At 39.1% G+C, this 11,351-nt stretch overlaps 2 protein-coding genes across 2 annotated transcripts; one reads left to right on the forward strand and one right to left on the reverse strand.

The window, feature by feature from the left end:
* Positions 1–1,341: 1,341 nt before the first annotated feature.
* Positions 1,342–5,515, reverse strand: LOC110154072 (cell division cycle protein 20 homolog B). Its single transcript, XM_055161936.1, has 10 exons — positions 5,341–5,515; positions 5,063–5,163; positions 4,196–4,247; positions 3,637–3,720; positions 3,346–3,563; positions 3,139–3,233; positions 2,586–2,802; positions 2,181–2,306; positions 1,983–2,106; positions 1,342–1,439 (listed from the first exon to the last, which is right to left on the reverse strand). Exons 1-10 carry the CDS (start codon positions 5,513–5,515, stop codon positions 1,342–1,344), a joined length of 1,290 nt encoding a protein of 429 aa, XP_055017911.1.
* A 343-nt stretch (positions 5,516–5,858) lies between these two features.
* gpx8 (glutathione peroxidase 8 (putative)) lies at positions 5,859–7,619 on the forward strand. The gene is made up of 3 exons (XM_020919279.2): positions 5,859–6,065; positions 6,231–6,492; positions 7,248–7,619. The coding sequence occupies exons 1-3, from the start codon at positions 5,859–5,861 to the stop codon at positions 7,409–7,411; spliced, it is 633 nt and encodes a 210-aa protein (XP_020774938.1). The 3' UTR covers positions 7,412–7,619.
* The last annotated feature ends 3,732 nt before the right edge of the window (positions 7,620–11,351 follow it).

The raw sequence follows: 11,351 nt of genomic DNA on the forward strand, positions 1-11,351 counted from the left end.
GCTTTTTACCATCTAAAAAATATAGCAAAAATCAAAGGTTTACTGTCTAAAGCAGACTTGGAGAAACTTATCCATGCGTTTGTCTCCAGTAGATTAGACTACTGTAATAGTCTGCTCACTGGTCTCTCCAAACGAGCTGTGAGACAGCTGCAGAACATCCAGAACGCTGCAGCTTGGGTCCTTACTCAAACTAGGAAGTATGAGCACATAAGTCCTGTGCTCAGGTCTCTACACTGGCTTCCTGTGCCTCAGAGAATAGACTTTAAAGCAGCTCTGCTTGTGTACAAGTCTCTCCATGGCCAAGCACCAAAGTACATCTGTGACTTGTTAGTGTCATATGAACCATCTCGCACTCTGAGGACCTCAGGGACCGGTCTCCTGCTGGTGCCCAGAGTCAGGACTAAACAAGGGGAGTCAACGTTTCAGGTTCATGCAGCTAAAACCTGGAACAGTCTGAACATGTGAGACAGGCCTCTTCTGTGACGCTGTTTAAATCCAGGCTCAAAACATTTCTGTTTAACTGTGCATATGACTGAAAGGTTTTCATTCCGCACTCTTCTCTCCAATTTATGTCTCTCTTTTTAATTTTAATCTTCATGATTATTTATGTTTTAATTTGTTTTTATTATGATTTTAATGTATTTCTTATTCTGTAAAGCACTTTGAATTACTTTGTGTATGAATTGTGCTATACAAATAAACTTGCCTTGCCTTGCCTTGCCTTGCCTGATTACTTACTGAGTACTGCACGTCCTTTGACGCTATCTTCCTGCTATGGTTCTCACAATGTTAATGCTATATTAACTAACTCAATGTTCAAACACCACTGAAAAGTTCTGAGTTTTTTCTTTTCTTTTCATCTTTTTTATTATGCTTATTTCAGCATTTGGGGTGTTGGGGTCTGACCTTTACATGTCGGTTCTGCGAAAAAGACACATCACATGCTCTAGGAGTCTTGTGGCACACCGTCACCACAAGAGACACTTTCATAAATAATCTGATCTGGTCACATCCATGCAAAACCAAAGAAATAACAAATGTTGCCATGACCTGCTTGCTCTACACACAACTATTATTCCATTGTCATATGCTAATAATTACTATACATTTATTTTACATTTTGCTCTCTGGAGAACAGAACTACACACAGGCAAGCTATGTGTTGCATACTGTGTGTTTTCTTGTGCATATAAACTGAACTCTTACAGTTTGTGGTTTCTTTAAAGCAAAGAAGTGGAAACTGCCTTGCCTACAACAAAGCATAAAGAAAGCTCTGTGGCTCTCTTTCACTTCTTACGTGTAGTTCTGTGATAGAGACAAACAGACTGACACATACAATATTTACATGTCCCAAATTTGCACTGACTGATCTGCTCCAGCTGTGTAGGTCTGAGAACCATCTTTGTTGAAGGCCAAATGCAGGACTCGTTTTGTATGACCTGAAATGAAAGGATCACAAGTCACATTAATAAATTAGTCAGTGGTTTTTTGCTACTCAGCTGTGTACATGGTGTACATAGGCTACCATTGTCTACTATCCCAAGCATTTTTTTGCACTTATTTAGATTCAAACTAGGTAAAGTTGCAGCATGTTTTTTTTGGATAAAGGAGCGCAGTTTGAAGTGGTTATGTTTGACAAGCCAGTCATACTATTCCTTATACATGGAGGCTCTGAGCTTTCACATGAGGCAGGGCATGTCCATATAGCCTACTAAGAATGAGAAAAAACTTGTATGTGTTCTCTATATGCAGGTTTATGCACTGGTACCTTTTTAAAACAGTAAATGTGCAGAGTACTCTTCCTTTAAGAAGGTGTATATAAATGTTCTTGTCTGGAAAATTATAGTAGATTCTCAATAGTTCAATTTATTCATTACACTGTGGTAATTACATCTGAATGCTATAGTAGTTCAGGGAAGAGACGAAGCTATTCTATAAACCCACATAATAATTAGGTGTATATTGTTTCATTTTTTATTCACCGGAAAGCTGGAGAGTCATAGTAAGATCAGGGCTATTCCAGGCCCAAGATGAGATGTGGTGATGGGGAACACCATGCCCTGTTACCAGCCTTTTCTTCTGTCCTGACCATCTGAGACAACAGATCTGAAATCATAAGCCCAAATCAGACCAATGCTTAATGCCTGTATATTCCAGTGTGAGACAAAAGTAAGTTAAACCTGTGAGTTTGTTTGGACAGAGGTCAGACAGGTCCCACATTTAGTGTCCCAAATCCTCACTTGTCCATCTTTCCATCCCCCTCCAGTGGCTATTGTATTTTTTTCCCATGGACACCAGTGCATTGCCTTGCAAAAATAATTGGCAACAGAGTGAGTGTGTATTAGGGGGAATGTTTATGTGAGGGCCACAGGTGCATCATGGTTGTTTTGCCTCCTATGACTAAAGCTTATTGCCAGCAGATAAAAAACAATATGCATTTTTGTATACACTTTGGGTTCTAATGTATGGGCTTCAAGAGTGACAAAAATTTGCATTGTTGCCCTAGAAATGAACAATTCAATACAAAATATTATCACTTCTCAATGGTGAAAAGTGCTCAAATGAATACCTGATGTTCCACTGACCTTCACAGAAGTGAGCTGTCTCATTGTAGACACAGGCTCTCGTAACTTTGTGCTAATGTGTTGGTCCCAAACATGAAGTTGGCCCTCTATGGAACCACTAGCCAGTTGGTCATGTTCAGACCATTGCAGACTGCACACTCCACCCTGTTGAGAGGCTGTTCCCACCTGAGCTCCTCCCCGGGTGTCATAATGATGGATCTGCCCCAGGTCTGAACCACTGCAATAGAATTAGATTCATTAATAATTGTGCTTATTCAGGTCATAATAATGGTAAAAAAGTGAGAAATTTAGAAGGAAAAATTGGGAATTTCAATGGAGTCTACACTCGAATGTAAACCTAGGTCATATTAACTTTATACTTTTTTCATTATTTCCCTTAAACTGGTAACATAATAAACATAAATCCTTTATTATACATGGGATTTAAGGATTTAACTGCTTATTTTTTTTCTCACAGCAGTTGTACCACAAAAATCTGATATTGTAACATTTCTAAATACAATATAATTTTGTTTCATTTCTTTTGAAAAATAATACAAGAAGGTAAGCCCACCTGCTGACTAAGTTGTGCTTCCAGGAAAGGGCCCTGACCGCAGACTGATGAGACGATACACGTTTCACACTCAAACCATACTCCACATCCCACAACTGAAGTTAAACAGAAAGACCACATCAACTGACGATTTAAGGTATATAATTTCCCCTCACATTATTCAAACCACAGGCACAATGAATCAGCTTTTTCTTCACAATGTTTTACCTCAATGTCGCCTCTTCTGTTTCCAATACAGAGTTCTTGACCATCTTTGCTCCAGCATAAAGACAGGATTGTTTGGCTATGTGAACTGGCCTGTCCCTGTGATGCTTTCGGAGCCAGATGCCCCAGTAAAGCACAGTTTTTTGAGTGCCAAAGGTAGACAGAGGATCCAAGGGCTAAAGCGATGACACCGTTAGAACTGCAGTCAAGAAGATTAGTGTCTGAGAAAACAATATTTAAAAATTGAATACAATGAAGTAGAGTTTATGTTGGTAAAGGAAGACATTGTCTTACAGTAGTCATCCAGTAGTAATGGTGCAGCCAAGCTCATCTGCGACTCTGACTGTATGTTCAAAACAGAAAATGGCTGCAGATCACCTGAAAAAACAGAAGAATTAAGATTAAGATATTGATATTAAGAAATGTTATACAGCCAAACTACTTATGTCTACTGGGGCATTTTTTATAAAGTGATTATATACAAAAAATCTGGCAGCCTTAGTGATATAGTGGTTGAATTAGCAATTTACATATGCTTTCAAATAAAGATGTATTCACAGTTCACATCGTTGCAGTTAACCAAAGAAGTAACAAATGGCCCAACGAGCTGCTAGCAACTATTCTTATATTGTCTTGTACTAATAATTCTAGTAATTACTATACATTTATTTTACATTTTGCTCTCTCAGATACAAAACTACTTGCTGGCAAGTTTATAGAGTGTTTTTTCTTGCAAGATACTGTGATTGGATTAGCAATTTATATATGCTTTCAAATCAAGATTCAGTTCTCAGTGCACATCTTAAACTGAACTATAATACTACATGCAAGTACGTATAAGCAAAACATGCACCTGAAGAGTTGGCTTCTGCATTGCATTCCCCAGCACGTCTCCACACCATCATCTGGAAAAACAGTAATTCATTTAATATAGCCCAGCATTATGGTTTAATTTTCAAATATTCTCTTTTTTTTTTTTTCTTTTTTTTTTCCAGTTGGCAACATTCAGGTATCGGAATAATATGATAATGCCATATTCTGTGATGCGAGACAAAAGCCAGTTTTTGCATACTGATTACATGGATTACTGCAAATGTCCAAATGAAAAAGCCACATATCATGTGTAACTGTCGCAGTAGATATTATTATTATTACTATTATTGTGAATGTTTTATTTTTGATGCTCACCTCTGACCTCCAGTGGTAAAGTCAGACATTGCATGTACACGCGCCCTGTGCTTGATTCAGAATGGACAGGACAAAGATCGAGAAATGCACAGAAAATGTAGACATGACAACTCCTAAATGTTAAGGGTCAGAAGGCGCACACGGTTTGTTCATTTGTGTTTTGTTTTATTGCATATAGTTTGTATATTTCTGATAAAGTTATGTTTTAGTTGTTCACGGTGGAGCATCAGCATCAAAAGGAAAAGAATAAAAGCTAAGCATCAGTGAAGCGTGGCTTAATCTGTACCTAGACGAAAAGCTTTGAGCAATCATTATCATGGACCTGATCATTTATAAATGCAGGCTCTTGAGCTTAAATTTCAATAAAGACCTGCTTATAACACATGCCCTCCTTCCATTGTTTTAAGCCTGTAGAATCTTGTGATGTTGTTTCAATCTCTAATATATCTATATGCCGCTTCTTGAACAAGACTTCACATGATACTTTGAGACTGAATAATAAAATGAGGATATTAAGACTTCTTAAACTAACCGGATCCGCTGCATTGTCCTTGTGAGGTGGTCCGTGCAAGGGGGTGGTGGTATGTGGTGTGATCACTGATCTCTTTAGATGGGAAGTAACAGTTGCTCCTGCTGAGGAAAACAAAATACAGTTAGCCTTTATTGCCTATGTCTATTATATGTATAGTAGTAATAGTAGCAGCATAGTATTTGTTACTGTCATTCTTGGGAAGTACTGAATACCTGCACGTATTGTACATATGTACATGTGTTTGCATCTTTGTGATGAATTAAGTGATGAAATAATACCTTCAGCATCTATTTGGCCTTTGTCGGGGTGCTGTTTGGGTGGAGAGTCAATCAGCAGCCTTTGACGCACTGTGTCTAACATGAAGCTGTTGTTTTGCTGCCACCCAGTGGGCAAAGGAGTGCTAGCAGCAGGAGCGCCAGTCCTGTTCCTTAAAATGATTCGTCTTCTAAACATTTTGTAAGCCACAGAATGTCTGTCATTCTGCTCCTGAAAGACCAACAGACAGATTAAAAAAATAACGCGATAAAAGACATGAAACCATACTATTAAATATTGCGATAGCAATGTTTGAGAATTTGTGAAGCCCAGTTGGTTAAATAAATTGTCCTTGCATTTTTTTTTTTACTCTATATTAAGCATAATTATGAATGTATGCCAATAAGCTGGGTTTAGTAGCCTATATGTGTTTTGTTTTGTTAGCCTTGGATAAGTTGTATGTTCTCTTCCAGTGAGTCTGTGCGCATCTGGAACTCGTGCAGGGCCCTCCGCCTCTTCAGTAAGTTCTTCCCCCTCCAAGATGGAGGCTTTAGGGGGCTACCCTGTGAAGTCCTCCAGCCTGAAAGCTAAACGTTTGAGGGTGCTTCTGAGTATGACCGTGGGTGTAGGATGTCTATTCCTTTTGCAGACCCAGTTGGTGAAACACAGAAAGCCAAAAGACTTTTATTCTTTCGACGTTAGAGACGCAAAGGGGAGGACGTTTTCCTTGGAAAAGTACCGAGGGAAAGTAAGTCCACATCAGCAGCTATCGCACTCATGAGCAGACGACAAAATTAACAAAACAAACATGACAGTATCTTTAGGGTACTATTGTGTGCATATGTATCTGTTACATTTACATTTGGGTTTTAAAGTCATATATACTAGTACAGTTTTATTCTCGTATGCACAGGTTTCTCTAGTTGTAAACGTGGCGAGTTTCAGCGACAACACGGAGGCAAACTACCAGTTTCTGCAGGAGCTGCACAGAGAACTGGGCACCTCTCACTTTAATGTGCTAGCCTTCCCCTGCGGTCAGTTTGGGGACACTGAGCCCGGGACCAGCAGGGATATTGAGGCTTATGCCAAGTCTACGTACGGCGTCACGTTTCCTTTCTTCAGCAAAATCAAATTACTGGGCAAAGAGGCGGACCCTGCCTTCAAATTCCTCACAGGTAGGCTGCACATACACAACAGAATTATAAATGTGTTATAGAAAAGACCACTATTTCAAATCGCACAATTCACTTATACATGAGATATTTATTTATTGTTACAAGTTGGTGAAAAACACTAGTACTGTAAGGATAACAGTATAGTACAAATACACAACAGAATAGACTATATTTTGTTAAAAGCTTATTATAGGCTGTAGTTTATAAAGAACATTGTCAACAAAGTGGAGCATGGTAAAAGCTCTACTTCCAATATTTGCAAGTTTGAGTTCTATTATTTCTTTACTCTACATGTTCCAGTATGGCATTACATTTATCTATCTCCATTGAGACAGCAGGTGATGTTTATTTATTCATAGTTTATTTGATAAGGACATCTCACAACAAATCTTAGATTAACTGGTCACACCACCATGCCAATTTACAGGTCAGATTTGTGATTAGACAAGCATGCACTCAGTAAGAATGCATATTTTTCAGTGGATTTTTCTAGTGCAATAAAACATACTTATATAAATACAGTATGAATAATTAATAAACGCAAAATAAACATTTAGTATCATACTGTGGATCATTCAAGCCAAAACAATATTATCTTCATAGACAAGCAGGTAGCAGCCCCAACAGCACAAAAGCCATGTGATACACCTTTAAGTTACTTACTGTTGCTACTTAAGATCTCATTTCACATTTCAGTTTTCCACTTAATAGCACTTATTTAATTTATTTTGTTCATTGATTATATTATTTTTCAGATTCTGTGCAGAAAACTGTAAAATGGAACTTCTGGAAGTTTCTTGTGGACACAGAGGGAAAAGTGGTTCGATTCTGGAGGAACACTGAATCTGTGGAAAGTGTGCGTGAGGATGCAAGGGCAATGGTTCGAGAAATCATCTTAAAGAGGAGAGCTGAGCTATGACACAGTTGCTCAAACAGACTCATATACATCTGTTGTGTTCTGACACCAAGAGAAAACTTAATTGTTGCCAGGGTCATGCCTTCTTCTAACCCTGCATCATTAAAAAGGTGACCACCTGTCAGCAACGTCCTGAGGTAACATTAACATTTGCAGCTGAAAACTTCCAAGACTTGTATTTTTTAAAAATAAATTGATTTGAAATATTTCAGCCATGGTTGTAATTCATGAGTTAACAATAAGCAAATATTGTTGATATTTTAGTTAAGTGGATTTGTAACTTTATTGAGTATTGTATTGAGTTTTGTCAGTAAATCTATTTAAAGCATTGTTGAGACTTGTGTATCCAGTACATGTCATGTTACCTACACACAGTTGACTGTTATGGTTACGGTTGTGTGGACAGTTAGCGGGCAGCAGCAGGTAAGCTGGTATATTTAGAGTTTAAACCAGCTAACAAGACACTGCCTCCTAATCATCCACAATCACCATGTTATGACAAACCATTTACAATGGGGTACACGCAGATGGTAATCCTAGAACTATTTGTAAGCATCTAGAAGGGTTAAGGTTTTTCATTATATATTATACAGAGGGGGAAACGACTGTTAAGGTAGCACTGCAGTGTGAGCTGAAGAGGGTACAGTCAGCTAACATTACACTGCCACCAAGCCAGCCACAGAAATACTTCATTTAAATATTTAAATAGCCACTCAGTTTCACAAGTGCAGTTGTAAACGGTGTGTTTTGGTGGCCACAGTGAGGAGTGCAGCTGACAGCCGTTAATCACAAGCCACAGCCAGCAGCAGAGCACTGCCTCACTGTCACCACCAACCCTCAGACAAAGGCTCAGGACAAGTCCCCAAATCTGACAAAACCCTGTAACATGTAATCTTACCTTAAAACTAGAGTGTCTGCTACACTCAGATTCTGACAGGTGTCTTCTCCTGTCGACCTGCTAAAAAAAAAACAAAAAAAAAAAACAACTTTTCAACTAATGAAAATGTACACATTTAAATTAAATACCCGTGGAAGCACACAGGCTTTTACGTCAGCTACCACTGTGTGTTTTGAGTTTAGTCATGAAGTTGCCTGGCCGCCTTGTCTGCTCTATCACCTAATTTCTGGGGTTACATTTACGCAGCTCACCCATTGCCTCAGGTCCTCAGTGGAGTGTTGCAGTCTCATGTCCTCGCTGTAGGCTCACCTGCACACTCCTGGACTTGTACGAGGGCACTTCCTAAATACTGCAGGCACGCGCACAGTGGAGCGGGAAGCACGCGCTCTGCCAATAGTGCTTAAGGATGTGCGTCCTGAAGAGCTCTTGCCGAGAGCTCTCTGCGTCTCTGTTTCTAATGGAGACTCTGTGCACACACAAACCTAACGCGGCAGAATTTAGAGAAGAACGCGCGGAGGTCCGTTTTTTTGCACCAAGGACAGGTTACTTTGCTCAGACTTAAGCGCATTGACAAGTGTTGTCAGTACCATCAACTGGTGTAGTACCGGGGAAACGCAAACCAAAATAGGCCCAGATGTCCTAAAACGAAATTCTGCTTATTCATCGAATTAAGTTGAATTTAATGAACCTGTTCATGTTCCGAGGGGGCTGTTACCTTGTACTTTTTCCTCAATTAATTTCTGTTTGTCCAGCTTCTGATAAAAGGGAACTTTAAATTTCATAGACATGTGATGGAAATCTGTAACCAGTGTATTTTCAATCAAATCAACCATTCTGAGAAGAATCTGCGGACTTGTTTGCCTCATTACAAGTACCTAAATCTCATGTTTAGTGAGATTTGCTTCAGCTTTGACATGGGAATTGTAAAAAAAAAAAAAAAACTCAACAAATGCTAAATCTTCTTTCTCAGGCCATCCCCACTTACACCTGCTATATTCTTACCTCCCAAAATTAAGGCGGAATTTGAAATCTGACTTTCCTCTGTTCCCAATTCGAATTAGAGCACAGAGACAGTTAAAGGACAGCAGAGGCCAACACCACAGCGCCTCAGGTTCATAAAGAGTCTAAACATATGTTTGTCCTCCGAAGGGCTAAGACACAAATTCAGTTAGAATTGCAAATCATCTCAGTCAGTTATTTTTGGAAAAATTAAGGTGTTTCTGAAGGTTAATGACAATTATAGGTGAACTATGGAACTTTACAGCACTTCTTGTCTCCATGGTGATATTTATTGGTTTGCCTGGAGTCTTCCACATGGCAAACCATAAGCAGAGTGCCAAGAAACAGGTGTCGCCAGGCCAGGTTACGAGCCAGATCTTTCAAGGTAGTCTGAACAATAAAAACGCATTATTGTGATAAATGCAAGATAGATACATTTAATGCCTTACTGTGGAACATTTCAGGGAAAACAGCATCTTTATAGAGACAAGCAGGTGGCGGACAAAGAACATATGCAGTTTTAAAATGAGTGATAATTGGACCCTTTTTTATTTCCAAATTAACTTTAAAAAATGTACAACACTGATAAAAGCCTTTGTTTTTATCTAATTACCCATAGGCTACAGTTTATAATTTTGCGGGCTACAAACCAGTCTTCGCGCCCTGTACAGGCTTAATGAGGGACCCTCGCGCTCACAGGGCCGAACGGCGCGAGCGTGAAACTGCAGACATCCTCTCCACCTGCCACCTCCATCTGTGCGCACTGCGCAGGGTATTAACAGAGTGCCGCAATTATGCTACTGCCAGAGTGTGAGCAAAGATCCGCAGATACGTGACGTCCCGACGAAAGCCCAAACACTAATTTCTACAATGTGAAACATCAGCCTGCAGCTAAGAATATTATTCTAAATTTGCTCTAAATGTTAATCCTTTGTAACATGCTTCTAACCTTGGCTCTACTTTTAGATTGTTACCAAGGAGACTCCCTGCCCTCCCGCTTTGTACCCCGTATTTGGGCGGTAGTTTAGCGGGTCAAGTGGGCTATGTCACAACGAACATAAAAAAAAACCAAAAACTTCAATGTAGCCTAATTGTTAGTCTCTTCTTTTACAGGGTGAGGACATTCAGCATCCTACACATATCTGGCTTATGTTAAAGAAAGGGATGCAATTTTTATGAGTGGATTTTTGAGCAATAATCTATATAGGCCTGCCTATATGTTAACATAACAGTATAGAGTTCCACCAGAGGGAGCCTAAATATTTCTTTCCTTAAAAGTAAGATCGTCTATTTGAGTCCACAAAATAGTTTGCCTTCCTAAATACAAAGGATGATAAAATCAAAGCCCATAGGGCCTACTTGTAAGGCCCATGAGCCTCGACCAAACAGTTTTTTGTCATTGGTTCAAAGCAAACAGGTCAGAGTTTGTGGAGTTTGAACAGGTGCCTGACCTGAGGTTCGGCATTGTCCCCTGTCTACAGCAGCTTCATGGTCCTCTCAGGGGGTGTAAAGATTACACTGCTCACCAAGGCCACAGGGCTACACCCATAATGCCATAATCTATTGTACTGGAAGTGGTCAAATGATGATGCTCAGTCTTCATTTTTTGGACACTCTTAGGACCCATCATGAGGGTTTTTCCTTTTTCCTTACCAAGCTGGTAGTTTTGAACAGATACCCAGCTATAGTGAGTGGTGAATGATGATCTTGTAATTTTGGAAGGCATACTGTATGTATGTAATGCTTATATATTATATTGTTTTGTAATTTCAGGTTTTGGGAGGTGAAGCCATCTCTCCTGTGCACCTGTTCACTGTCCTTGTTTTATAATAAAATTGTACATATGAACACTATGATAAATATTGTTCTGATAATGTACAAGAAATACATCTTCATACTTTTTCATACATACAAAAAATGTTACATGTAAAATTATTTATGTTATTGTTAATAGACTTCTGTTTAAAGATTTAAACATAATGTTTCCATTGTCATATTTGCATTTAATGTGGATTTAAACCAGGATGTGGACAGTGATACATCATA

Source organism: Boleophthalmus pectinirostris, unplaced genomic scaffold (assembly GCF_026225935.1).
Source record: "Boleophthalmus pectinirostris isolate CB_2022bp ecotype Guang Dong unplaced genomic scaffold, ASM2622593v1 HiC_scaffold_4, whole genome shotgun sequence".
NCBI lineage: Eukaryota > Metazoa > Chordata > Actinopteri > Gobiiformes > Gobiidae > Boleophthalmus > Boleophthalmus pectinirostris.

What these genes read in the sequence shown, in the direction of transcription:
- LOC110154072 (XM_055161936.1), bottom strand. Translation starts at nt 5,515, where the DNA reads ATGTTTAGAAGACGAATCATTTTAAGGAACAGGACTGGCGCTCCTGCT. An exon ending in AGGCCAAATAGATGCTGAAG is followed by an intron (nt 5,164 to 5,340) that starts GTATTATTTCAT and finishes TGTTTTCCTCAG; the next exon opens with CAGGAGCAACTGTTACTTCC. An exon ending in ACAGAAGAGGCGACATTGAG is followed by an intron (nt 3,234 to 3,345) that starts GTAAAACATTGT and finishes GTTTAACTTCAG; the next exon opens with TTGTGGGATGTGGAGTATGG.
- gpx8 (XM_020919279.2), top strand. Translation starts at nt 5,859, where the DNA reads ATGGAGGCTTTAGGGGGCTACCCTGTGAAGTCCTCCAGCCTGAAAGCT. An exon ending in TGGAAAAGTACCGAGGGAAA is followed by an intron (nt 6,066 to 6,230) that starts GTAAGTCCACAT and finishes TCGTATGCACAG; the next exon opens with GTTTCTCTAGTTGTAAACGT. An exon ending in TGCCTTCAAATTCCTCACAG is followed by an intron (nt 6,493 to 7,247) that starts GTAGGCTGCACA and finishes ATTATTTTTCAG; the next exon opens with ATTCTGTGCAGAAAACTGTA.